Genomic DNA, 24,862 nt, shown 5'->3' with positions numbered 1-24,862 from the left:
GTCTGGGGGTTTTCTCTTTTGGGAGGTATCTCCATGGTTTCTAATAACTAAAAGAAACCTACCAGTGAAGTAGCTGATGTCCATGCTTTTATTCCATATTATCTAAGGTCACAAGCTCGCCTGGAAGTGTGAGTATACAAATTTAGTACTTATCGCCTTTGAAGACCACCACCTATAACAGCGTTGCTCACACCTAAATGATGATGCCTCTTTATCTTGTAGCCGAGTTCACAAACGCCATTAGCGTCTAGCTGTAAATCCTTACTCTCTCGAAGAGGCTCTTCGTCTGGCAACACAAGCGCGTGGCCCTTTATAGGTTCGTGGGCATCTGCTGCGCTAGCATCCTCCGGATTTTCCCCATTCAATTGGCGCATGTCCTCATTGACGTCCGTTTCACTCGAGTCCCCGAATGTTTCTGACTTTTGCGTATTCTGATCAACACCTGTCTCACTATGCGTGAGAACTTCTTTGAGGGGCTCCAAAGACAAGCTAGTCTTATCATTTTTAAATTCGCTGTCTTTGATTTTCATTGGTGGAGATTTGTCGTGGAGGTGGCCGAAGTCAAGCATTGACTTTGGTTTGGTAAAAGACCCATTTGATGACGACAGGTACAACGACATTCCGCTATTCTTGCGAGGGATCTTATCGTCGTGCGCAATGTTCAAAGGTATGGCGCTCAAAGAAGAGTTTGAGTGAACAGACACGGCATCTTGGTCAGAAGACATGCCATGATCCTTCTCAGGGACACCCACCAAGTCAAGCATACTTCTCACAGGTGTGTGAGGCGTACTATGGTCACTGTCCTCCTGGTGGGACATAATCGTGTTTTTCCTAGAGGGTGCTCTGGAGTTTTGATGCGAATTGGAAGCCGACGGAAGAACAAATGGGTCAACTTGCTGGTCTGGATGTTCATAAAGGCACATTTCAAGACCATGAAACCAAGGATCTTGGAACAACAAGTCCAAGTCATAGCGAGCAATCGTTGATGGATCACAGAGCTTCCATGCAACTCTGGCGGCTCCCGATGACTGAAACTGCGCTGCCCACTTAAATTCAGAACCTGGTCCCTTGGAGAGGTCGGTGTTGTTCTTGAAGCCTGGGTTGTCCGAACAGTATCTGTCTCTGCTAAATTTGTAGTCTCTAAACTGCACATCACTTGTGCTAGATTGCTGGAAAGGAACACCCGAGTACACAATACAGAAGAGAAGCATACCCAATCCCCAGTGGTCCATCTTAAACGGATCATAGGCGTTTTTTTTGACTTCACTTGGTGAACAATCTTTCAAATGCATAACTTCAGGTGGAGAATATGGCGGGGAACCCACATACGCTGTGGAAAGCTTCACCGGGCTCTCAAAATCCCCAGGTTCTTCATGCCCAAAGTCACTGACACCAAAGTCGCAAAGCTTTGCAACGCCATGGCGATCCAAAAGAATGTTTTCTGGCTTCAAATCGCGATGCACAATGTCATTGTCGTGGAGAAACTTTAAACCGTGTGCGATTTGTTTGAAAATGCAATAGCGCTCATTGAGTGGGGTTCTTTTCCATCCTGGTTTGATGATGGTGTTGAACAAATCGCCACCCTCGCAAAACTCCATTATCATACCCCAACCCCTGGTGATGGTCGCTTGTGATTGTATGCGAAGCAAAGCAATGGTGGAAACGCAATGGCGCAGCTTAGAGAGTTTGTGGCTGATAATGTATTCTTTCGCCGCGCGTCTGTAAAATTCCTCGTCCAGCTCCTTGTTGAAGAGACTCAACCGTTTTAATGCGTAGTGTTTCTTCTTGTTTGATGAGAGCGTGACTTTTCGCACGTCACTGGACCCACCTTCGCCAATAGTGCGGTCGATATTCTCGAACTGAAAATCTTGCAAGAAGTTGATGTGATCCTCTTGAAGCTCCTCTGGTAAATAGTCATTTGGGTTCGCCACTGGGTTCGCCACAGTACGGCAACCTTGGTCGGGGCCTCCCTTCAAGTAAAACAGAGCCAGGTGTTGTACAGTGGAATTCAGCTTGTTCAAGCCAAAGGGATTGTACACGATTTTCTCGTGATTCGAGTTCTTTCTGTTTGGAGCAGGGCTTGCCAAGGGTCTATCAAAATGGTTCATAGTCTCTGCTCTCCGCACAGATGACCCACGTAAGGAGTTGCCCCTCAGGAGCATCAATTGTGTGTCATTTCTCTTGAATGTATTTACCGGGGAAGCTTGTGACGACATCAAAGGCAGCATGTGGGTGTCTTTCGACTTCTCTTTCTTCGATGATGCAGCGCTTGAGCTGCGGGAGAGTGTAGGGCTCTTTTCGTGATTTTTGGCTGGACTCACCAACTCTGCTTGAGATTTATCCTTATGGAAAAACTTGGACAAGCTCAAGTGAGAGCGGGAGGACGACTCCGAATCAGAGCTACCCTCCTTCTTGAATATGTTTCTAAAATGATGGTGATGGTGGTTTTGGTGCTCCATGCTGAAAGATCTGTCGTGACGAGCGATTTGTAATATGATGAACGAGATGAAAGCTTAAGCGGAAGCAGTGATGGGGGGATTGTGTTGGCAAGCGTATGCTAATTAGAGAAGAAAGGCAGACCGTGGAGGAAATAATGCAGAAGAAAATACTCAGGAACGACTTCCGAATTGTGGACTTGTTTGATATACAAAGACAGGTGGTACACGTTCGAAGGTATGATGCAATGGGTTTACGACAGGCTCAGTTGCTCCTTGGCCTATTTCGGCTCTGTGTGCAGGAGCGCTCGATTCGTTGGACAAATTGTTTAAAGCCAGGCAGATTGTGTGCGGTTCGGGGGTGGTTCGATATTGCGAGCTGCACATCCTTCCCTGCACGTGTTCAAATTACCCAAGCGAGGGTTTCGATTGGTGAGAGTTTGCGCTTGGGAAAAAACTAGAATAGCACAATTAAGTAGTTTTAGCAGAGATGTCTGACTATGTAGGAGGCCCACACGTGCCCATGACGTGGAATTATAGTCACACTCCTCCGCCAACGCCGTTCCACTGATACCTGATGTCATTTATCCCTCCCCTCAGTGGCCGCGCGCGTTTGCCGAAAAAGGATATATGAGCAGCCCGCCACAGCCATGCCAGAATAGCATGACAAAGCTCTGGCCTAGTGCTGCTTCTCTTGTTGCGTTAGATTCTAGGAAATCCTTAGCACGCAGCGCTGGAGCGGTGAAGTGAAATCTTAGGTTTTCCCTCTTTTAGTGCAAAAATGGGAAACCTCTCGCCGTAACCGGATGCTCATGGCACATCTTCAATCCTTCAAGATAACCATTATCGCAGAGCACTGCAGGACTTTTGGGCATTCCAAAAATCAGAAACCGTGAGGTAAGCTTCCAAATGCTCTGTTGGAACATCTCTTACAAAACCAGCTTAGTCACAAGGTATATATATTATAAACTATTAGTTTTCGCTGATTCAGCTAGAATTACTTAAAAAAAGGGACGAAGGTATACGCTTGACATTCCTCACACATTCATGAGGGTAACAGTACCCTGCCACCAAGCCACGACGTGATAGACGGTGCAAACATTCTTTGGAGCAATTGCATTTTCAAAGCTGGGTGCTTATGTGCCCAGTTAAACGCTCTCGTCATCCGATGGCTTCTGGTTTCTCTTGATACGGAAGAAACGAATTCCGCCGCTATCGGCGTCGTTCTTCTCGGGGACGTTGGCCCTCGTGAAAGACGAGTCATCGCCCAAGGCGGACTGGCTGTTTCTAGCCTCTGGCGCGTAGTCATCGTTAGGGTACACGTTTTGCTCGTTGATTCTCTCAATGTGCTTTCTGTATGAGTTGGCAATGTTGGAAGAACAGGTGATGAAGAACACCAAGAGCAAACAAGCGACAGCAGCCCACGTCATTGCTAAAAGCTTGACACCAAGCAGAGACAGCAAGTCGTCGTTTGCGAAGGCGTTTCTTGCCAAGACAACCACGGCAGTTTGGAATGCAGCAGCCCCACAAACAAAGAAAAGAGCAATCATGGCCAACACAACCATAACCTTGTCAATGAAACTGAAGCAGAAGCCCAAGAAACAGGTGAGCAAGGCAAACCCAGAGAAAGCAAGGGCCAACAAGAAGAAAGCAAATCCGAATCTGGACAAGTAGAAGAAGGTGTCTCTGTTGTCGACAAAGTCTGATGGAACACCACTAGTGGTGCCAAAGTTGTCAACGGGGGAGATTGGGTAAGCCGGGCCGCTCTGACAGGTACTGAAATCATTGTAGTCACAAACACCCCAGAACGTCCACGCAGACTCATTGTAGGCATCAGTGATGGCAGAAGTATCACCCCTAACCCAGTAGAAGGTGTCGAACGGGAAGTGGTTAACCGAGCCCGACAACACCAAAAACGTCAACAAGAGTGTGGAGCCGGACAAGAGCACAAGATTCAAAAGTGTGCCGATGAGCTTCATTGTAAAACGATGTTCGTTAAGTTTTTTTAAGCAGTTGCTATTAGAGTTGCCAAACCACGCAAGTCGGCTCGATGGAAATAGAAATAATTGACTCAAACAACACGAATCTGGGGGTTCGAGTTGAACTAGTCAGTGGGTCCGAATAAATTTAGCCTCTGTGGTAGGAGCGAAGCAAAAGAATAGTCGGTGAATGAGCAGGGAGCAAAGAAAAAAAAAGTATGATACGAGAGAATGGACGGGTGTTATGTAACAAATTTAAGGGCAGTGACGATGCATAGGCCGCTTGTTTGGGAATGACTTACTTGTGTGGATCCTGCAGGTGGAAATGTATGCTCATTATTCTCTTTCTCACGCTTGCTTATGGTTGCTAAGCAAATAACTTCCATCCGTTCACCCATTGCAATACCGTTTATTAAGCAGATTTTCATGGGGGAACAGGAAAATCTAGTAATTGTTATTCTTGAGTTGGAAAGGGCATAATTTCAAGGTGAACATGGCTTTGCGCCATGAGCCTGGAGGCATTACTTCTACGATCAGGCCAAATAGCTTGCTTAATCATTGTGCACTCTGTTTAGCTTTTATCCAAATAGGTTGGGTTCTCAACATATGCCGAATTGGGACGGCAAACATACTCTGATGTACGGGCTTCAGTTTTTTTTTAGAATTTTCTTTTTTTTTTCGCGCGGAGGAGGAACAAGTCTTTTTTTACACAGTATGTCCGTGCAGCGATTCCTCCATATGTTTGCTTGCATTTTGAGGATAAAGTTAATCCCAATCTTGCCAATGGCAAGAAGTGTCACGTGTATTTTTTAAATCTTTCCCCATGACAAGAGAGGCGCATACTAGTGTGGTACCATATGTGGGAATCCGTTCCGCGATCCCAAAACACTCCACTCCAGCAGCTGCATCCTTTTAACCGAAATACGTGAGACTGTCTCGAGCGTCAGGCTGCATGTGAGAAGTTCCACACGGCTGCGCTCGTAATTTCCTCATGTATAATGATTTCACGTTTGCATAAAGCTGTGGGGTGAGTGGAATGAGACCACAATTTACTAACTTTGTTTCACGAAAATCTTCTTGACATTTGCTTTCATCTTGATTCATCCTCATGTCCCCATTTTAAACACCAGCCATACCACGTTCTTTTCAAACATTTTTTCGGTACCTCTGTGGGCTCACTTGTGCCAGAAGTCAGCGACGTTGACTTTGAGCCACGAAAAGAGCTTGAAGAAGCAGAAGTTGAGCTAAGCGTTACGGAAGGTGAGGGCTTTGGTTTGAACGGATTGGGAAATTTGGGCTCATCAGGCTCGTTGTCGTCGTTGCTTGTAAATCTCCAATTGAAACAGTCCTTACACGGTGGTTGTTCTTCACAAGGGGCTGTTTCGTTATATGCCAAAATAATATCGTCGATAACAGTGTGGATTCGGTGATTGAGCAAATTGACGTGCCAGCCCTTGTCTGTGACAACATCGTAAACACAAATTTGTCCGGTATGGCACGCTGTTTCCATGGCATATCCTGCAACAGAGCAAGACGATGAGGCACCATTGCATACACCCATGAAAATGGGGTCTGCAGTGTTTCCGAAATGCCAAATATACTCTAAGTGCTTCGGGATGCCGGGTGGTTTCGGAAGGTGTAATCTTTGGCTTGCCAACATTTCCCCAGGGGCCTCAAATGCAACAACAGGTAGCCCATAAGTGCGGCCCAAGAGCGAAGCCAACGCTCCACCTAATGAATGACCCGTGACCCAAATATCCGTAGTTTCTGGTGGATACAACTTCGTGACATTTCTGTAAAGGTCTAGAGTGGCCTGGTAGTATCTATCTTGACGAAGAAGCTCAGACTCTAGGCAGTCTTGATTGCAGGTATACGCCTTTTCGTAGCAGTCACATACCGTTGTCCACATGTACCCCACGCGTGCACAGCAGCACAGAAAGAGTAAATTGTCGTTTGTTTTATCATTTGCAGACGTTTCTTCGCTGCCTCCTCCAGGGAGGAAAGCGCCCGATGTTCCCTTTATTCCTATCACCACAGTCTTAGAATCGTTGCTTACAAAGACATGGCCTCGCAACCCGTTTTCAAGCCAACCAAAATTCATGTCAGCATTATCTTCATCCGGGGCCCAAGGATCACCCACATCCACCCAGTCCAGTTTTTCTTTTTCTTTCTCACTACGAGGGAGTTTGACGTACGCATTTGATGAAATGGTGGCTAGCGAAACAACAGTATCCCTATCTTTGATATCAGGGACCCTGATCTCCGATTCTGGATCCCACTCTAAGCCAATCAGATTGAGGCTTTTGGGGTTTCCCTTCACCTTCATGGCATAGTTTAGATACGAATCAAGGAAATTGGGACTGTGGCGCTCAGTGAGGCGCACGACTTTAGCCTTGGATTGTCTCTCCCGTATAGGAAGCTGGACCGTCCACGGATTGTTCGTCATTTTAGACTTTGGCCAGTCAGGCTCCGATAGCACACTATTAAGGTTGCTCTCGTCAACATTTGATGAAGAACGGACGCCGGAGTCGCCAGTGGATAGAAGAAATGCTTCATTTTCCTCCAAAAACTTGGGTGTAATATCTAGTCTTCGGTGTACACGATGTAGATCTCCAGTACCATGATGGAATATATGCTTTAGCTGAAACTGTTGGTCGAACAGTTCCAATTTATTCCCTTTACCTTGCAGGGAACTATCTGAAAGATATTCTGAGGGTGGCAAAGGAAGGGTACCCAAAGGTGACCACACAGAATAGAGCCCTGAAAGTTTGTAGATAAATAGTATGGCAAGAAAAGAAAATAAAGCAGCGTATCGTAGGGCGTGATTCGGAGTTTTGTTTTTGTCTTCGCTAAACGGCGTCTTTCTCCGTATCATTGTGATGATGGAAACAATCTTATGGAGTTTTGGGACGCGATGGACGAGTGAAGCGTGACAAAGCTTATCGCAGTGCAGGCATTGCGCGGTGTTGAGGACACTTTTTTATAATGCCACTTGATACCATAGATAAGAATGGCTGATTAGTGGTCGCAGTGTAAAAAAAAGGGGAGAAATAGTATTTAGCCACTTGCAATACTGAATTCATTGGCATAGTTCACGTGTACATGCATACCTAAGACTTTGCAAACATGGGATTTTGGCTGGTGAACAAAATGACGATCACAAGACCTCCCCGCTTCTCTGGTCAAAAGCGATATACACTAATCTTTATGCATATTTCTGTTGCATGAGGCAAGAATTGAGCTATTTTTTATGAGTGGTTAAGTGAGAGAGCTGCCGGGGTATTCATTTTTCTCACCTGGATCACCATGATCTGTAACTCGGCTGGAATTAAATTGTGAGAAAATACAGGGCGAATGGAAAAACTATAAGTACAAGATCTGCTATAAGTAACTCACTTCAAGATCGTGAAGAAAGTTTTCGTCAAGCACTTTTCTCAGTTGAATCAAACGCACATCTTGAACCACAATAGGGGCCTTTCCAAGTTTCGCCTTTTCCTCATTAAACGAAATCATCAATATACGGTTGAGCTTGATCAACACCTGGCTCAAGACTTTGGGTGTGAGCGTGCAATTATTTTCGTAAAATATATTTGTTAACAAGGCAGTGAATACATCTCCACATCCGCTGAAGCGACAGTCAATCTTTGCTATCGGGATATAGAAGATCGCTTCGGTTGCTTTTGAGAATCCCACGCCATACATTCTACCGTCGACAATCACTGACAGTATGACAACGTTTGGGACTTTATATTTCTCGTTAAACGTGGTGAGTGCTAGCTTTACACTTTCCCAGTCATGAATTTGAATACCTGTTAATAACTCCAACTCAAACTGATTAGGTGTAGTCAAGTCGACAAAGCCCAACTGCAAAAATTCAATGTGAGCCTTAACAATTTGTTGAGGCACGTAGAGTTTACCATTGTCTCCCAAGACAGGATCTACCACCAAAATTGGTCTACTCTTTTCTTTCGCGGCCCCCATCAATGGGGTGATCTGTTCGTAGAGTGTTGACATAACCTCTGCGCTGGGGCAGTATCCCACCAATATCAATTCGTACTCTAATCTCAAGTCCAAGATGCTTTGCAAACCTTCAAAAATCAATTTAACAGTCTCGACATCCGCTTTTTGTCCTTTGAACTGACCATAACCTGGGTGGTTCAGAAACTCGGTAGTGTGAAGTGCGTCTACATTCCATCCACAATACTGGAGAGTAAACACCACGGCCCGGTTACCCACATAGCCATGTGCGACATGAGACAGTATGGACAATGCGTTTTTTTGCATGCCGGTAGTCTGGTGTGCTAACTTGCTCAATATCGCACTTCCTCCTCGGCATCGGGTCAGTCACGGCAGAGTTAATTGCATAGATAAGAGGTATCGACGAGTCTGTAGTCACGTGATGCTGGCTTTTCGCAGATCTGGTGGTACGAGCGCTCGGTGGCATTATTTTGCCGAGCGGTACGGGTGTGCCACCACTACAATAGACGCAGCGTCTTCAACGTCACAGATCTCCAGCGTATTTCGTGGATCCAATGGCAGCTAAAGACTTTGCCGAAATCGATACCGGCTTTCCCGTATATGGTCTTCGCTTTATCAATAATCATACTTTGTTAGCATGTGGGGGTGGTGGTGAGGGTAATAATGGGATTCCCAATAAGGTCACGGCCGTCAGATGTAGCTTCACTGTCTCTGACAAAAGTAGACGGCTCCAGAAATTTCGGGAAATCACGTTGCCGGCACAAGAAGATTCTCCAATGTGCATCGAATTCTGCCGGAGTTCTGTAGGTGACAACAGCCGCTTTCAGATCTTTGTCGGATGCAATCAGTCGACAGAATTGATTCGATCGATGAACATTAACAACAATTTGAGGAAGTACAATTACACCGAAGATGAACACTTGCAATTCCTGGATGCGGTTCAATTTGACGAGAACTTGCTGGTAGAATCTATCGGCGAATATCCCAAAATTGTGCACTTGTCCACTGACGCCTCCATTGGGGGAATGATGACCTCTAGAATTCCTTCCGAGATTTTTATCTTCAACCCCGATACACTTGAGTTGACCTTACGTTTCAAGCCCCCGGCTGCCTCTGAAATAAAGGACTTCCATTTCAACCAAGATGATTCGGGGAAAACTTTCACTTACGTGACAGCCTCTTTCATTGAAACAATCTCCACCCATTCGGGCAATTCAATCAGTTCCTCTGCCAATGCTGACAAAAAAACTGCAAAAATCTTGGGCAAGTATTTCTTCTCCAAGGTGCGCTATGTTAATGGGCCAAAGGTTATTATTGCTGCTGCTTCCAGGAATGGAAAAGGTGCCGCAGTCTTGGAATACAATACTGAGACAAGAAAAGTCTTAAGAGAAGTTATTATTTCCAATAAGATCAAGGGCATTGTTGCTATTGATGTTTCCAAATCATCTGGCATGTTTGCGGTGGCAGGGAACGACTTCTCCGTGTCTTTACTCCGGGTTACTGACTTCAAAATGATCAAAACGTATACTAAGTTGCACAAGTTTGCCGTCACTTGTTTGAGCTTTTCCCCCGACGGCAAAAAATTGGCAACTGGCAGTGCATCCAATACTGTCAATGTGCTTTTGGTGAAGCCGTCGTCTGGTGGATTTTTCTCCTTCATTTTTTCTCTCTTCCGCTTCATTTTCTATTCAGGTGTGATTATCATCTTCGCTTTTTACATTCAAAGGGCACTTGAAACAGGAGAAATCGATCAATACATTGAACTTTCGAAAATTTATGGAGGTAAGGCTCTTGTGCATGCTCAACGCTATCAAGAAGTGGGACTAGAAGTATCTCAAAAATACGGAAAAGAATGTTATGAGTTGAGTCAACACTATGGAAAGATTGGTTTTGAACTTGCGAGAGAACAGACTCTCAAAGGTGTCGAGCTTTTGAAAGACCAAGTAAACAAGCGGTCAGCACAAAAAGAAAAAAATTCTGCACTCCCAGAATCGCCTTTCCTCGAGTGGGTCACCGAAACTACTGAACGAACATCAACTGAGAGTTCCGATATCGTCAGAAAAGTCACGAAAGATGTTCATGAGCTCACAAAGGAAGCAGGTGAAAAGGATACATTATCTATTATCAGTGACGCAACTCACCTTTCCATCCATGGATCTGCCACGCAAGACGATGACATCTTGGAAATTTCACATGAAAAAACGGAATCCAATGCCATCTCTATGAAGACTGACTCCAGCGAAAGTCACTCGTATCCTTTCGCCGTCTCGCTGGGTGACATTATCCCCACAGAAACCCCCAAAGCTAATGACAGCATGCACACTTCTTTGACAAAAGAGTCGGGATCTCTAGTTCGAGAAAATACATTTGAATCTCTTGACGACTCCGAACCTCAGCAACCTTCCCAGTATGAAACTGAATTTAAAAACATAGTCAAAACAGTCGTACACGATATGAGCATTCAAAAAGAACCAGCAAAACCAGTGGAAGATGCTCAAGATATCAATAATACGCCACCCGCATCACAGACTGATGTAATCTCGGAGTCAGCCAGGAATGAAACTAGCGGTGTGTATATCTCTGAGGAAGATAGTGTGCTGTTTTCAAGCGGTAAACTGCCATTAGAATATACCGGTACTGCTGAGTTGACCATCAATGCTGAAGAAAGCATCTCTGAAATGCAGCCAGAGCCTGTTTCTCATGAGACTTTGTTCGATCAAACCAATATTGAGTCGAAATTTTCCGAAAGCATATCGGCAGTGCACTCATCAAGTGTAAAATCTGCAAATGTAATAAGCGAAACTACTGCAGTTGAAGCACTTTCGAAACCCTCGACCGTCATTAGGGAGAATGATCCAAGTCATAATTCGGACGAATTTTCCGCCCAAACATCCTTCGTTGAGTCTTCGAGGAATGACATGATGATGCATTCTGTGGACCTCATTGTTGAGAAAGAGTCCACAGAACCTGAAAATGTTACTGATACTTTTCATGAAATTCTACTGAGCGAATCCAAGATCGCTGCGTTGAATTCCGATGAGCCCCAGCCAGTCTGTGAAGATGAGGCATCAACATCTACGATTGTTGAAGAAATGCTGCAACTCAGTCTGGAAATCAATTCTAGTTCCACAGAAGATGATAAGCTCGTTGTGGACCCTGCGCCATATACTGCTGACGCAAAGACTAGTGACGTCGTTCCCTCTCTCGAGTCTCCTGTCGCAGCGAGCATTGAAATGAGCAAGGAATCAAATGAACTGATCAGTAGTGGGGTCGAAGAGTCTGATGCTGAAATTACTAACGAAGATACTAAAATTTATGGGTATGATTCGAGCTCGCGCTTTGTCTCTGCAACTATTGAGAAGTCTTACACCTCAATTCCCAATTCAGACTCTGGATTTGCTAGTCCCTCCGAACTGACTCATGAGAACCACGTGAAAACAACTGTTGGTATTCAAGAAAGTTCCCAAGGGACTCAAGCTGATCATGATGAGTTGTGATCTTGATACCCATGGATGAGGTGGAGAAACAGAAGCTGCACGGTCCCCTTCACCAGCCGTCCTTAAATTAACTATAAATTTAAGAACTAATACAAGAACGCTTAAATCTTAAACTATACTTTATTCGCGTCGAGGACAAACCAAATTTAAATCATTTTTTGCTTGCATGTTACTCTTCTATTTTTCATCAGTACTCCGCCAATACTCGAACAGCCTCTCTTATCGCTTCTCGCCTTCTCGCGGCCATCATTTGCTGCATAAAGGCGAAATTTCGCAACTTCGTAAAGCGTCATAGCACAGCTCGCGCTGACACTGCACTTCGCCGTCAATAGATTCATCCAAAGTTTTAGAGTTAAACATCAAACTCAAGCGCAAAAGAAGCACTCGCAATGTCCGAGTTTGAGCCTTCTGACTGGAAACTCACGAGAATACCCAAGCTTTCACAGCTAGATTCCCTTCAGCGATGCTTGATCTGCAAAGATTTCTTAAAAGCACCAGTAATCACATCTTGCAATCACACCTTCTGCTCTCAGTGCATAAGACAGCACTTGATGATTGTGAGCCAATGCCCGCTTTGCAAAGCCGAGCAATTCGAAAGCAACCTAAAACGTGTCATCCTTTTAGAAGAGATTGTCTTGTGTTTCCAAGCTCTTCGTGATGACCTTATCTCTCTTTTGCAAGAGGAAGAGAGTTCAACCAATGATCAGCAAGATAACATGAAGACTATCAAAAATCAGCAAGTTCATCTAGATGTCATAGAAATCCCAGATCATTCTGAAGGACTAGACTCAAATTCTACCCTGGCACAAGGGACGATACTAGATGCTGGGTATGTGCATTGCCCTGTCTGTGGAGAAGTCATGAAGGAAGAGCATGTTCAAGGGAGCCACCTCGACTATTGTCTTAATGGGAAGCCGGATCCCAAGCTAATGCTGAAAACACATTCGGTGAAGCGTAAGACGAACGATGTGGTCCTGTTCTTCCAGGGTCGTAAGCGACAAAAGAATGCAGCGAATAACGTCGACCACGCCAATTTTTATTTCAATAAGGGAGACCAGCATCATCATAATACGAAAAGAATACCTAAGGTGGACTTTTCGTCACTTTCTACAGCGAAAGTGAAGGAAAAGTTGATGGCTCTCAAGCTCTCTACACTGGGCTCGAGGACAGAACTCGAATGGAGATATAACCATTACTATCTTCTTAATCAGTCCAACTTGGACTCCAATCATCCTCTCACGGAAATGGAACTCAGGCAAAAGCTTAAGCAGACAGAAATCTCCCATCTGATGACGCCTCTAACGTCAGCTTCAAACACGATTTATGGGGACTCGCTCAGTCGAAAAAGCCTAGCAGACAAGGATTTTCCCATCAAAGCCTGGCTTGATATATACAAAGATGAGTTTAAGCAGCTCGTGAAACAAGCCCGTAAATCTCGGAAAAAACAGGCACTGACAAAGAACATGAAAAGCCCAGATCATGCAACCCGTGCTTCTACAAACGACATTGCCAGTAGCAGGAGTGCTACAAATCCACTAACCAACGAAGAAAACAAAAATGTGCATCTAGGGGATCAAGCCTCGCATAGAGAGAAAGATCCGGCCGATGATTTCGATTTTAGCACATCTGCTCTATTCGCGCCGCAGTGATATGTAGTGGCGTTTCCGCGCGATTTATGTCCACTCCGGGTCATTGTTACCGTGGACAGACTGCATGCCTGCTGGATGCGTTTCGTCATCGATATGACACCCTGCCACAATTTACCCGGTGCCGCCGGCTAAACTCATCCTTGATCTCAAGGAAAGCCTGATCTGTTCTTCGCTATGGATGAAGACGGATTATATTTGACGACGCATGAAAGTGCGCTTGCCGTTGTCGCGACATCGATGAAGAAGGCAAGATTGCTGCTTGATACTTTAATCATCAACTCGTTCATCGGTGGTGTGTTCTTCACAAGTGGCGGAATGCTACATGTTATGTTATACTCTGATTCTCCTCAACTTCTCGACGTGAATCCGGGAGTCTTGTATTTGATACAAGGTCTCGTCTTCCCAATAGGACTTTTTTTCGTCGTGATCATGGGTGTGGACCTATTTAACTCCAATATCCTATTTTTCTCCGTTGGTGTTGCTCGAGGTGCGGTTTCAATACTTGATCTAATTATCTCCTGGTTTGTGAGTTGGTGGCTCAATTTGGTGGGAAATATTTTCGTATGCTATATCATTTGCAACTTTTCATCTATCTCGTCTCTGCCTTCATGGGTGACCGGATCCATCGCTATTCTCAATGAGAAACTCGAATTCAATTTTGTGCAAACTCTAATAAAATCTATGGCTGGGAACTTCTTCGTATGCCTTGCTATTTACATGCAACTAATGGCGAAGCCTATCCATGTCAAACTAATTTTGATGACTTTGCCCATCTTCGTGCTCGTCAGCTTGGGCTTTACACACGCTGTTGCAGATATGTTCTTAATCATCATTGGCTTAATCAATGGCGCTCCTACAAATGTGGCAACTGTGGCTTGGAAATTGTTCTTGCCTGGTGCGCTTGGAAACATCATCGGAGGCGCTTTCTTTTCTTTAATTGTACCTTTCTATTTACATATTGTTGCTGTGGAGAGGGATCAAAGAAAGTTGCGTTTGCCAAGATACGAAATGAGAGATCAACAACCAGAAATCAATCAAGATTCAAGAGTCGTGCGTGGTAGGCCGGAAGAAGAGAGCGAAAGTACTGAATCGGATACCGGAGCCGATGATAATGATGCTAGTATAAAGTCACCTAGAGAGAGCGGGTACATTTCTGACGGTGCCTCTATTCGATCCCCAAGCATTATGAGCCGGAGGAAAGTCTTGCTGCGGCGTTCCCCTTCGAATGTCTTCCCTGTGTATGGTATGGGGCCCCCTCGTGAAAGGGAACAATCGATAGCCTCGGGATACGCAGCTGAATATGGCAAAGACTCGGACAGTGCTCGTGAACCTGGCGTAAATGAGCCTGGTAGAAGTGCTTCTTTCATGGGAGAAACTCTTCTAAGAACACTAACACGTACACAGAGTCATCGAGATACCAGAGACAGCGCAGCAAACGCTGTTAATCCAGTTGAACGACCCCTGAGTAACAAAAGACCCCAAAATTTTACTGAAGGCAACAGTTACTTTTCCCGGACCACAAGCAACAATCGTTCGCGGTCTGGTCTCGGCCGATCTGGCGTCGCACCGTCTGAAATTCCACCCGAAGCAATTATGGAGCATTCGAGTGGAGATGATGATTCCGCGTACGTTGTGAGATCCTTTGATCCTGCCGATCATGTATGACGACACCCATGTAGAAACTTGCATATTTATTTCTTTTACTATATTAATTGGGATTTTAGTATCAACCTTATTAGTTTTTGGAATATTGCTGTGTTAAAGATGGACTTTCATTTTCTTTCGAAAGAAAGCTCAATGCAACAAAAAATAAATGGACGAGACCGGAGTCGAACCGGTGACCTTCTGCTTGCAAGGCAGACGCGCTACCAACTACGCCACACGCCCGATTTTCAACAACAATCGGCTATATATGTTTATTTCATAGTAAGATCTGGATCCATATTTGTTTTTTTTCAGCTCATGTATATAAATGCACTTCAGTTTGAGTAATGGTAAATATTCGAGCAAGAATTTTTCATGAAGGTACAAGGAGCCGTTTAAAGGTTCTGAGTTGAAGCCCTATCCTAGGAGTCGAAGGGGACGGGCCGAGCTAAGACACTTGGTACGTAGCTGGGAGCTGTTTAAAGGTTTTTTATATATATTCGTTATATAGTTTTGCCCCTTTAATCAGATGAATCTACCAAAAAAAAAAAATAATACATCTGGTGAAAGGGGCAAAGCTATTTTTTTTATCCCTACCGTGTCTTCTTTCGATATCCCTATTTCTGCATTTTCTAGTTTTCTGAATATTGTTGTTTCGATTCGTTTCGGTTTGAAGAAGGTTCTTATGGCCTCATCACAATGCGCTGTTCTTGATATCTCTCTACCTTCCCCTAGTATCGTTTTGGCGAATTGCGGTTTGCGTTTGCGGACATATCCCATGAATGCAATATATTCTTTTCCTTCGTTGGCTATCTTTTGGAGGGCATCATCGACGTGAGTGTTTACGTTGATGTTAGATGTGTTGATCTTGCCGAATTGAGGTTGTAGTCGCGATAGTGGGTATCTGAAGCGAGGTGTTCCTATTTTGAGATTGAAGGGTTGATCTGTGCGGAAGTGGACTGCGATCAAATGATGCGAGGACGTGATCACTGGCGGTTTTTCGATTAAAAAAAAAACAAAGAAAATCTACATTTCAATGCCGCGGAAATCTAATTCAATGATGAAGACTTATTACTGTTCTGAAAGACTCGACTCCAAAATGTTCATTGTCAAAAAAAAAATGTAAAAAAATCCTGTCCTATCAGGAGTACATATAAAAAGGATCGGAAAGGCATATGAGGGGGTAAGCTGCATGGTTCAACTCCAGCGCTCCTAAACAGAAGGTTTAGGTAAGAGCCGTAAAAATTTAATCAATGGGCAGAAACAGTGAGGGTTCATATGAAATGGCTTCAGATCAATTTTTTTTTTTTCTTTTTTTTCATACAGTGATAGATTTGCGATGGCTGACCGTTTTGAGGTGGGTAAGTTTCTACCTTACTGATCGTTGTTGTAATAGAACTTGAATTTGTGCGAGAGGATCCGTTCGTTCAGATAATTGTGCACCGCGTAAGATTTGATATATGAATTCGACATATGATTAGTATTTTATTGATCTTCGATTTTTTTACCCTTTAAGACAAATTAGAGTTTTCAAGTCTCAAAATATCTTCAATTGAAAGTAAATGTGAGTTGGATTCCTCATTGGCTTACCTTACGCCTCTGTGAAATCATTGTGTCCTGTATATACTATCAGATGAGCATCACCCAATTTTCGTTACTTCCACCGAATCTAGTATATACTTCGATAATCAAGCATGGAAAAGTCAGCTGCAGCAGCATACGTCGATGACACATCTCTGTGGGATTCTTTCGGGCTTGACGCTCGAATCTTGCAAGCCATCGATCACTTGGGCTTCAAAAATCCTACATTAATTCAATCCAGTGCATTGCCTCTCGCTTTGGAAGAAAAACGAGATATCATTGCTAAGTCGAGTACTGGTTCAGGGAAAACGGCAGCATATTGTATCCCAATCTTGCAAAATATATTGACGACCGAAGAAGAAGGTAAGTGTGTCAAAAGCATTATCTTAGTTCCAACCAAGGAGCTTTCAAATCAAGTTACGCAATTCATCGAAAAACTCTTGGTATACTGCAATCACAAAGTCACATCAGTTAATTTGTCGTCAAATGTGTCAGAGTCTGTCCTTAACACATTGTTGATGGCCGAGCCTGACATCGTCGTCTCCACACCTTCGAAATTAATTCAAATATTGCAGCTGAATGTCAACACCAACATGATCAAATTGAGTAAAGTGAAAAGTTTAGTCATAGATGAGGTTGATTTAGTTTTGTCTTACGGGTACATGGAGGACTTGCAGCAACTTGAGACATTTTTGCCTGTGAAGACAAATTTGCAGACATACTTGATGTCTGCCACCATTAACGAGGACTTGGAAGAGTTGAAGAGACGATTCTGTTCCAGACCAGCTGTCTTGAAATTGAATGAGGAAAATTTATCAAGATCTAACTTGGTTCAATACTATGCTCGCACAACTGAATTCGATAAATTTTTGCTAGCCTACGTTATTTTCAAATTGCGTTTAATTAAGGGAAAGTCTTTGATTTTTGTCAACACAATTGACCGTGGTTACAGATTAAAGTTGTTTTTGGAACAATTTGGCGTTCGCTGTTGTATTTTGAACAGTGAGCTACCAGTGAATTCCAGAATACACATTGTTGATGAATACAACAAAAATGTATACAACTTGTTGATTGCTACGGATGAGACAAATGATTTTACCGTTGAAAAAGATGAAGAGGAGGCTGAAAATGGAAAAATAAATGAGCCACCACAAACTGTCGAAGACTCGGAAACGAAAGAGGAGGGTTGTCACCAAACCCCGAAGCAGGAATCGAAGAAAAGCAAGAAGAAATCAAAGGCTGTTAAAGATAGCGAATATGGAGTGTCTAGAGGAGTAGACTTCCGTAATGTCGCATGTGTACTCAATTTCGATATGCCTACAACCTCGCGTGCTTATGTGCATCGGATTGGGAGAACTGCAAGAGCGGGTAAAGCTGGAATGGCTTTGTCTTTCATTGTTCCTGAAAAGGAGGTAGGTAAGCATAGAGTTGCTGGTGTTGGAACATCAAAGAAAGATGAGAAAGTTTTGAAAAGAGTTGAAAAACAGCAGCTGAAAAACGGATTTGAGATAAAGCCCTACCAATTTGACATGAAACAGGTGGAAGGTTTCCGTTACAGAGCTGAAGATGCATTCAAAGCTGTTACGTCTGTCATTATCAGAGAGGCTAGAGTGCTGGAATTGAAAAAGGAGTTGATTAACAGTGACAAGTTGAAGAGATTCTTCGAAGAAAACCCTCAGGATTTGGCATCTTTGAGACATGACAAAGAATACTATCCATCTCGTGTCCAGTCGCAGTTGAAAAGGGTTCCAGAATATTTGCTTCCAGCAAGTGCGAGAAGCGGAGACAAAAAGAACTTAGGTTTCGTTCCTTTCAAAAAGAATAAGGTGTACAAAAAGAAGAAGAAGGCAGGAAAGAAGGCTGACCCTCTCAAGGCAGCATATAAGGCATAATGCCTTCGATGAACCCATATATTTGCAGGCTCAATTATTATTGAATTACATGTATATTCAGTAGGATTACGTGGTTTGCGTTATCGTGTTATGTAACAAGCTAATTCAATCTGCTGAGAATGAGATTCCACACGAAACTCGCAAGGCAATTAAGGAAAAACATCAATTGCGGTGGTACAAGAATAAACATTGATGTCGATATAAAAGGCCAGTAACAGTAGCTGTATCGCAATGATTTCATAAATGTAGACTGGGAACTCAGACCAAAGATGCTATCGTTCTCCCATATACTGGAGAGAACAGTGAACATTAGCTGGAATAATGGAGCTCCGACTGTTTGGTCTATAATTATTTGAAGGGCAACATTTTCCACGCGACTCACCAACACGTCGATCCAAAGTGCTGTGAAGCATCCGTTAATACAACCCCAGGCTATAAACTTTAAAAGCCTATTTGTCGAAATTTTTTGTCGGAAGAACTGAATCAATGACTGTGCTAGTGCAGCAGAAGTGGATCCCAAGATAGCAGGTGCCAAAAGCGGAAATTTCAGGGCCACATGGTCGTATGAGTAAAGTATCTGAGTTCCAATAACAAGCTCCACAGCTAAGTACACGTATGCTTTTGCTGGCCGATGGAACTTCGTGTTCTCCTCGATGTCAAAAAATGGCTTATTATGCAAGTCTTTTAGTTCGATTCCTGTGGACATATGTTTCGGGATATTTCTGATAACTTGTCTCTGGAGAAGGAGTTGAGTTGAATAGGAAACGTGGTTCGCGACACAGGCGATGGAGATTACGTCAACCGAGCTCGGTGTGTTTTCATGCACGGACGAGCATGACACGTGAACTTTAAAAAAACCAAGAGTCTGCGGTGAAATACTCGGAAGGAACTGTTAAAAAAAACAGCTCTTCTGACAAACAACCGAGCACCTCGCTTACTTATTATTTCAGCTAAGCACCAAAAAAGGGGGCTTAGTCAGGATTTCATTCCAGTCATTCCGCGAAGACCTCGCATCTCGTCCATCGTCGTAGTTAAATAGATCAGTTTTTGCATTCACATTGGGAAGGAAATTTTGTTTTTAACAAAACTTCATAAAAAACAGTGACACTGATGTAATGAGTCTCAAAGCTCTGAAAGAATTTGAAGTTTCTTTCGATACGCTCGGAGATCCAGAAGATGCCCTCGGCTTAAGTCACACACGAAAATGGCTCATAGTGATTGTGGTTTCTATGACCTCTGTTTGTATAACCTCTATCTCGTCTGTATGGTCATTAGCTACTGAGTTTATTATGTCTGACTATGGAGTGTCTCATGAAGTCTCCACCCTAGGGATTTCATTATACATTTGGTTTCTTGGGACTGGTGGTATCTTCCTTTCTCCTATTTCAGAATTCCACGGAAGAAAAATAGTGTATGTATCTGGCCTTTTTGTTGTATTTGCTTTCCAGTTCGTTCCCGCATTCAGTTCAAGCTTTGGGTTTGTTCTATTTTCAAGAGCTATTGCAGGGTTCTTCGCTTCCTCGTTTATGTCAGTTGCTAGTGGTACGTTTTCTGATTTATTTACGAAGGCAGAACGAACTGCTCATTTCAAACACGATCAAGACAAGGAGTTAAGTAAAGCTCTAATATTATACTCGGTTTCTCCTTTCCTTGGTCCGGGCTTAGGCCCTCTTATCTCAGGTTTGATTTGTCAGCATATTGATTACCGATGGCAGTTTAAGATAATGTGTATTTGGTCTGGATTGATGACAGTTTTAGTACTTCTTTTTGTTCCTGAAACCTATGAGCCTATCCTTCTTAAGAAGAAAGCCAAGCGACTCAGAAAGAGTACGGGTGACCAAAGATACTTTGCCCCGATTGAGATGAAAAATACTTCACTTTATGAAAGTATTGTAGTATCTTCAAAACGGCCTCTTTTGCTCATTTTCAAAGACCATATGACTATGGCTTTATGTTTTTACTCGGGCTTCATCTTAGCCATCATTTACATGTTTTTTGTTTCTTTTCCCTACATTTTGAGTACTGTTTACCAGTTTAATATTCAGGACCAGGGTCTTGGATTCATCGGGCTTATTTTGGGATTGAGTTTGACTGCCCTAATAAGTCCTACCTTAATTAATAAATGGCATGCCCGGCTCATCGCCAAAAATGGAGGCGTTCATGTGACAGAGTTCAGGTTCTTGCCTGTAATGGTAGGTGTCTTTGTCGCGCCCATAGGACTATTCATAATCGCTTGGACGTCATATCCTGATTTACATTGGATCGGACCAATATTTGGCTCCTTCGTTTACGGTATTGGCACTATTCTCATCTTTAATGGAATTTTTGCATACACAGTGGAAGCGTACCGCAAATACACTGCATCCGCCATGGCCACGAATTCGTTTGTGCGTTCAATTATGTCAGGCATTTTTCCGCTATTTGGCTTGCGCATGTATGAAGCCATGGGAATTCACTGGGCCACCACACTTTTAGCATTATTTGCATGCATATTGATACCGATCCCATTTCTACTTTTTAGATATGGAGCTAGATTTCGGGCCAAGAGCCCGTATACGTGGTCCGAAGACTGATTAATGTTCGATATAGCCTCATTTGATTCATACTCCATGCCTGAACCTGTCCGACTCGCGACGTGCGAAAAATTCCATCAGGTTCCGCGAGCTTGCGAACCTGGATCCAATCTCGGACATATAAGCCGTGACAGCACGCTTGCAGAAGCACTCTCCCATACAGAATATATCCAATGGTTGTTCATAACCCCAATAATTGGTATGTGTCTTATTATTATTCCTTGCAGCAAAGGTTTGTAGCGCATCATCGATTTTGCTAACACATTAGGCACTGGGTGGACAAAAACTGCCTTCCATGGGCCAAGCTGTATATGGACAATAATGTCAAAGACACTACTTTTGAAGACAACACCTTCAAATTTGTGTTGAAAAGTGTGGACTCGGTTTTAGGTGACTGTGATGTCACGCAGAGAAAAGGAAAGGTATTGTGCATTTACGATATGAAGCTTCTGTTTTCGATTGAGGGTAAAAAGAAGGATGAAGAGAAAGATTTGCTGGGGACCATTACAATCGATGAGTTTGTTCACGATCAAGATGAAGACGAGTACTTTTTTGGAGTCACATCTGATCATTCCCTGGACATAAAACGTTTCTTCTTGCCGGTTCTTCGAACGAAACTCATGAAATTTCAGCTGGATTTAATCCTGGCACACGGACGAGACGTGCAAGACACCACGTTGTAGAGACTCAGGTGAGATATGTAGGCTCGCATACAGAACCTTGATCGAAATGTTCATTAGTATAGTATCAAAAAATCTATAGCATTGTATTTAACATCCGTCGAATCCTTCAGGAACACCCTTGGCATGTCTTGAGCCATTTCTGTGGTTAAGATAAATTTGAATCTCGCCGTAGGTGTTTTGGTCTTTGCCAATACTATACCAGGGTATGAGGCCTTGTTCAATCGTCTTGATGACGCGATACATGTCTTTGTTCTCGTATGGAAGCCCTGTGGCAGGGTCGAAATAACGAGCCTCTTTCCCGGATATAAGACACAACTTTTTGTTTCCGTTTGGTAGATAGAGGCCTGATGGTGCTTCTGTACGGATCTGAATCTCAGCCGCCTCTTCCTTCTGCTCATTCTCTTCCTCCACCTCAAACGTCTCTTTCGTACCAAGGCGCGGTAATTTTTTGAGAGCCTCGAACATCGCGTCGTTTTCTAAAATATCTGTGACTGGTCTCAAAAGATCGTTTTCTTCTTCACCTTTAGGAGCAGCGTAAGGATTGTCCAGTCTGATGCTGCTCTTGAGGATTGTTTTGACATCTTTGAATCTCCTTGAGGCCCCTAGATTTGCATCTTTTCCAAACAAAATAGTTTTGATCCTTGATTCTTGGAGGTGTGGAAACTGCTCGTCGTCAAAGTTGATTAGAATGACATCGTTCCTACCAACATGTTGAACAGGACCTTCGTATATAAAGCCATCTTTATCAGCTCTGTATGAAACATCCGCCTCTGGTGTATCTTCAGCAAAATTCAGTCCATCCAGTTCGTTTTGCAGCGAGACTTCCAGATTATGTTCCTCGCTGATAGCAAACGATACCTTCTTTTCATCTGCAAGTGATTCATTTGTAGATTCTTCGTCGTTCTTGAGGACAATGGGTGCTTGTTCCTTTGTCTCATTGCTATCCATGGCAGACTCAGTAATAGTGTGTTTCGAAAAATTTTGTTTATTTTCCGTCATTGAACACTCGGTCATTTCACGACCATCACCTGTTGTCTTCGATGCATCATGAATGTTAACCCCCTTTCCCTGATCGGGTGATGTCTCGTTCTCCAAATGCAGTTCTCCTTGTATCTCTGATATCTCTTTGTCGCCAAATTCACTTGCTTCTTTATCTTTTCCCTCCACATTTTCCTCGTTGTAGATATGTTCGTTGTTCTGCTGCCCTTCATTTTTGCCATGATTCAGGTTGAAAACTGCAAGTTTTTCATCCACTGGCTCCGTCAGGTGAACCTCATAATGGGTCTCAGATAACACTTTGTCAACTTCGCCTTGATCGTTTGAGTTTTCCGTTTCCATAGAGGATGTCACAGAAAAATCACCGTTTTCAAACTCTCTGTACCTCTCTTCCTTTGCGATCTTTCTAGACTCACGCTCCTCCTCGAGCTCGTCTCTTCGCTTTTTGTCTTCTTCCGCAATTCTGCGCCTTTTCTCTTCACGCTGCGTCTCTAGCCTCTCCCTTTCGGCAGCTTCTTCCTCCTCTTTTCTTCTCTTCTCCTCCATCTCTTTTTTGTAATAAGGTAACTCTTTATCAATGTCTCCTGGTCGCGGTTCTTCGGGATTGTTAGATCCAGCTTTTCTTCTCCGGCCTTTTTTCTTTTTTTCAAAAAGGTCCTGAACATGTCGAGCGTCTTCTATTTCATCTATCGGAGCAACAAAAACTTCCTTTGATGAAAGACGTATCACGTTACGTAGCTTAGGTCGTCTTTGTTGAAAGAGTAATTTTTGGTGCTCCTTCTTGACGATCTCTTGCTCAAGAAAGCTATGGAGAGATAGAACATTTTCTTTCTCTGTCTCAACGGCCTGCGCGAGTCTTTCTTCTTGGGTGAGTTGTGCCTCAACAGCTCTGACTACCGGCGTGAGGGTTGCGCGTCTTGTCTCATCCTCCTTCAATTTCTGTACTAGAATTTCCTTATTTTTCATGGCCGACTTTCTTGAAGAAGCTCTTCTATCGATATCAAGAAGCAGTTCGGAATGCCTCGTCTTCTTCTTCTTGGGTTTGGGAATTTCTGTTGCGAGCTTTGGTTTTTTAATTGCAGGGATGATCATACTGGTCTTTGTCTTCCGCTTTTTTTCCTTCTCTGTTTTCTGTAGCTCTCTTTCCCCTTCGCTTTCATCATTTTCGGAAGCTGATAAATCAGAATCGGATAGCATTTCATCAGAGTTGATCGCCAGTTCTATTTCAGGAGTCTTCCCCTCAGTATTTGAACCCTGAGTTTCTGCCTTGCGGTATTGCGCAAACTCGCCTTCTTCCTCTTCACTATTTTCGTCTTCTTCATTGTGATCAGATCCATCATCATCTGACTCTTCGAACTCCTCGTCGTTCTCGTCTTCTTGAAACAAAAGCTGTACATTCTCGTCTTCTTCAGAATATACAATATTCGGGACACTGGATGCTTGCTCCTCTAGTTCTATGAGTTGTTTTAGACGAGAACCTGCATTTGCTCTTCTAGCTCGGGTCGCCACCAAACTATCTTTATCCGACATGGGATCAGTGTGCTGGAAAGAGATGGCGAAATTTACGGTGCGTTGTGTAAATAATCGCGCGTACTGAGATTGATCGAGCATACTACACGTAAACTTTTTGATTTGAACACCATACCATATCAGTAATAAATCGTGTTAACAACACCTACTAAACAGTGGTGAATGTGTAGGCTCACAAAACTCAACGAAAGTGATTGTCATCTGTCATATTAAACTTAAATCGATAACAACTTAATGATTATCGTTATCAAAAATTGAAGGTGCTTCGCAATTATTTCTCGACTTTCTTGTTTTCACGAGAAGACTTTGAGAAGTTTTTTAATAGAATGGTTTCTTAAAAATCATACTTACAAAAATATCTCAAATAGCGTTGCTTATTGCAATTCTGAACCTTGAAAGAGACAGGCATGTAAAATTCAGATATT

At 43.4% G+C, this 24,862-nt stretch overlaps 12 protein-coding genes and 1 non-coding gene across 13 annotated transcripts; 6 read left to right on the top strand and 7 right to left on the bottom strand.

Moving 5' to 3' along the window:
• Nucleotides 1-149: 149 nt before the first annotated feature.
• PTK2 (protein kinase) lies at nucleotides 150-2,108 on the bottom strand (the record flags this gene model as incomplete). Its single annotated transcript, XM_018856950.1, has 2 exons — nucleotides 150-489; nucleotides 574-2,108. 2 exons carry the CDS (start codon nucleotides 2,106-2,108, stop codon nucleotides 150-152), a joined length of 1,875 nt encoding a protein of 624 aa, XP_018714145.1.
• Nucleotides 2,109-3,583: 1,475 nt separating this feature from the next.
• On the bottom strand, nucleotides 3,584-4,414 carry SUR7 (Sur7p; the record flags this gene model as incomplete). Its single annotated transcript, XM_018856653.1, has 1 exon — nucleotides 3,584-4,414. The coding sequence occupies one exon, from the start codon at nucleotides 4,412-4,414 to the stop codon at nucleotides 3,584-3,586; it is 831 nt and encodes a 276-aa protein (XP_018714144.1).
• A 1,090-nt stretch (nucleotides 4,415-5,504) lies between these two features.
• On the bottom strand, nucleotides 5,505-7,289 carry ATG15 (triglyceride lipase; the record flags this gene model as incomplete). Its single annotated transcript, XM_018856551.1, has 1 exon — nucleotides 5,505-7,289. One exon carries the CDS (start codon nucleotides 7,287-7,289, stop codon nucleotides 5,505-5,507), a length of 1,785 nt encoding a protein of 594 aa, XP_018714143.1.
• A 506-nt stretch (nucleotides 7,290-7,795) lies between these two features.
• Nucleotides 7,796-8,698, bottom strand: METBIDRAFT_38446 (putative pyridoxal kinase; the record flags this gene model as incomplete). Its single annotated transcript, XM_018857002.1, has 1 exon — nucleotides 7,796-8,698. One exon carries the CDS (start codon nucleotides 8,696-8,698, stop codon nucleotides 7,796-7,798), a length of 903 nt encoding a protein of 300 aa, XP_018714142.1.
• A 248-nt stretch (nucleotides 8,699-8,946) lies between these two features.
• On the top strand, nucleotides 8,947-10,077 carry SEC12 (Sec12p; the record flags this gene model as incomplete). The annotated part of the gene is made up of 1 exon (XM_018855354.1): nucleotides 8,947-10,077. A coding segment is annotated over one exon (1,131 nt), but the record flags the coding sequence as incomplete, so codon positions are not given.
• Nucleotides 10,078-11,950: 1,873 nt separating this feature from the next.
• Nucleotides 11,951-13,625, top strand: RAD18 (E3 ubiquitin-protein ligase). The gene has a single exon (XM_018853904.1). It carries the CDS (start codon nucleotides 12,279-12,281, stop codon nucleotides 13,536-13,538), a length of 1,260 nt encoding a protein of 419 aa, XP_018714140.1. The 5' UTR covers nucleotides 11,951-12,278; the 3' UTR covers nucleotides 13,539-13,625.
• A 93-nt stretch (nucleotides 13,626-13,718) lies between these two features.
• On the top strand, nucleotides 13,719-14,819 carry METBIDRAFT_15862 (uncharacterized protein; the record flags this gene model as incomplete). Its single annotated transcript, XM_018854619.1, has 1 exon — nucleotides 13,719-14,819. A coding segment is annotated over one exon (1,101 nt), but the record flags the coding sequence as incomplete, so codon positions are not given.
• Nucleotides 14,820-15,352: 533 nt separating this feature from the next.
• METBIDRAFT_t18 lies at nucleotides 15,353-15,425 on the bottom strand. Its single transcript has one exon. It is a non-coding gene; the product is annotated as a tRNA-Ala (tRNA).
• Nucleotides 15,426-16,865: 1,440 nt separating this feature from the next.
• On the top strand, nucleotides 16,866-18,833 carry METBIDRAFT_30092 (ATP-dependent DNA/RNA helicase). Its single transcript, XM_018855555.1, has one exon. The coding sequence runs from the start codon at nucleotides 16,877-16,879 to the stop codon at nucleotides 18,653-18,655; it is 1,779 nt and encodes a 592-aa protein (XP_018714138.1). The 5' UTR covers nucleotides 16,866-16,876; the 3' UTR covers nucleotides 18,656-18,833.
• On the bottom strand, nucleotides 18,664-19,763 carry METBIDRAFT_30091 (uncharacterized protein). The gene has a single exon (XM_018855554.1). It carries the CDS (start codon nucleotides 19,359-19,361, stop codon nucleotides 18,756-18,758), a length of 606 nt encoding a protein of 201 aa, XP_018714137.1. The 5' UTR covers nucleotides 19,362-19,763; the 3' UTR covers nucleotides 18,664-18,755.
• METBIDRAFT_30090 (uncharacterized protein) lies at nucleotides 19,504-21,384 on the top strand. The gene has a single exon (XM_018855553.1). The coding sequence runs from the start codon at nucleotides 19,771-19,773 to the stop codon at nucleotides 21,226-21,228; it is 1,458 nt and encodes a 485-aa protein (XP_018714136.1). The 5' UTR covers nucleotides 19,504-19,770; the 3' UTR covers nucleotides 21,229-21,384.
• Nucleotides 21,316-21,955, top strand: HCH1 (Hch1p). Its single transcript, XM_018853901.1, has 2 exons — nucleotides 21,316-21,427; nucleotides 21,497-21,955. The coding sequence occupies exons 1-2, from the start codon at nucleotides 21,402-21,404 to the stop codon at nucleotides 21,909-21,911; spliced, it is 441 nt and encodes a 146-aa protein (XP_018714135.1). The 5' UTR covers nucleotides 21,316-21,401; the 3' UTR covers nucleotides 21,912-21,955.
• On the bottom strand, nucleotides 21,599-24,468 carry METBIDRAFT_30089 (uncharacterized protein). The gene has a single exon (XM_018855552.1). The coding sequence runs from the start codon at nucleotides 24,435-24,437 to the stop codon at nucleotides 21,999-22,001; it is 2,439 nt and encodes an 812-aa protein (XP_018714134.1). The 5' UTR covers nucleotides 24,438-24,468; the 3' UTR covers nucleotides 21,599-21,998.
• Nucleotides 24,469-24,862: the final 394 nt, after the last annotated feature.

This window comes from Metschnikowia bicuspidata, assembly GCF_001664035.1.
Source record: "Metschnikowia bicuspidata var. bicuspidata NRRL YB-4993 chromosome Unknown METBIscaffold_1, whole genome shotgun sequence".
Classification (NCBI taxonomy): Eukaryota; Fungi; Ascomycota; class Pichiomycetes; order Serinales; family Metschnikowiaceae; genus Metschnikowia; species Metschnikowia bicuspidata.
The sequence above is the reverse complement of the archived record's forward strand: the minus strand, read 5'-3'. Positions and strand labels throughout refer to the sequence as shown.

What these genes read in the sequence shown, in the direction of transcription:
- METBIDRAFT_30090 (XM_018855553.1), top strand. Translation starts at nt 19,771, where the DNA reads ATGAGTCTCAAAGCTCTGAAAGAATTTGAAGTTTCTTTCGATACGCTC.
- HCH1 (XM_018853901.1), top strand. Translation starts at nt 21,402, where the DNA reads ATGGTTGTTCATAACCCCAATAATTG. An exon ending in GTTCATAACCCCAATAATTG is followed by an intron (nt 21,428 to 21,496) that starts GTATGTGTCTTA and finishes CTAACACATTAG; the next exon opens with GCACTGGGTGGACAAAAACT.
- RAD18 (XM_018853904.1), top strand. Translation starts at nt 12,279, where the DNA reads ATGTCCGAGTTTGAGCCTTCTGACTGGAAACTCACGAGAATACCCAAG.
- METBIDRAFT_30092 (XM_018855555.1), top strand. Translation starts at nt 16,877, where the DNA reads ATGGAAAAGTCAGCTGCAGCAGCATACGTCGATGACACATCTCTGTGG.
- METBIDRAFT_30091 (XM_018855554.1), bottom strand. Translation starts at nt 19,361, where the DNA reads ATGTCCACAGGAATCGAACTAAAAGACTTGCATAATAAGCCATTTTTT.
- METBIDRAFT_30089 (XM_018855552.1), bottom strand. Translation starts at nt 24,437, where the DNA reads ATGTCGGATAAAGATAGTTTGGTGGCGACCCGAGCTAGAAGAGCAAAT.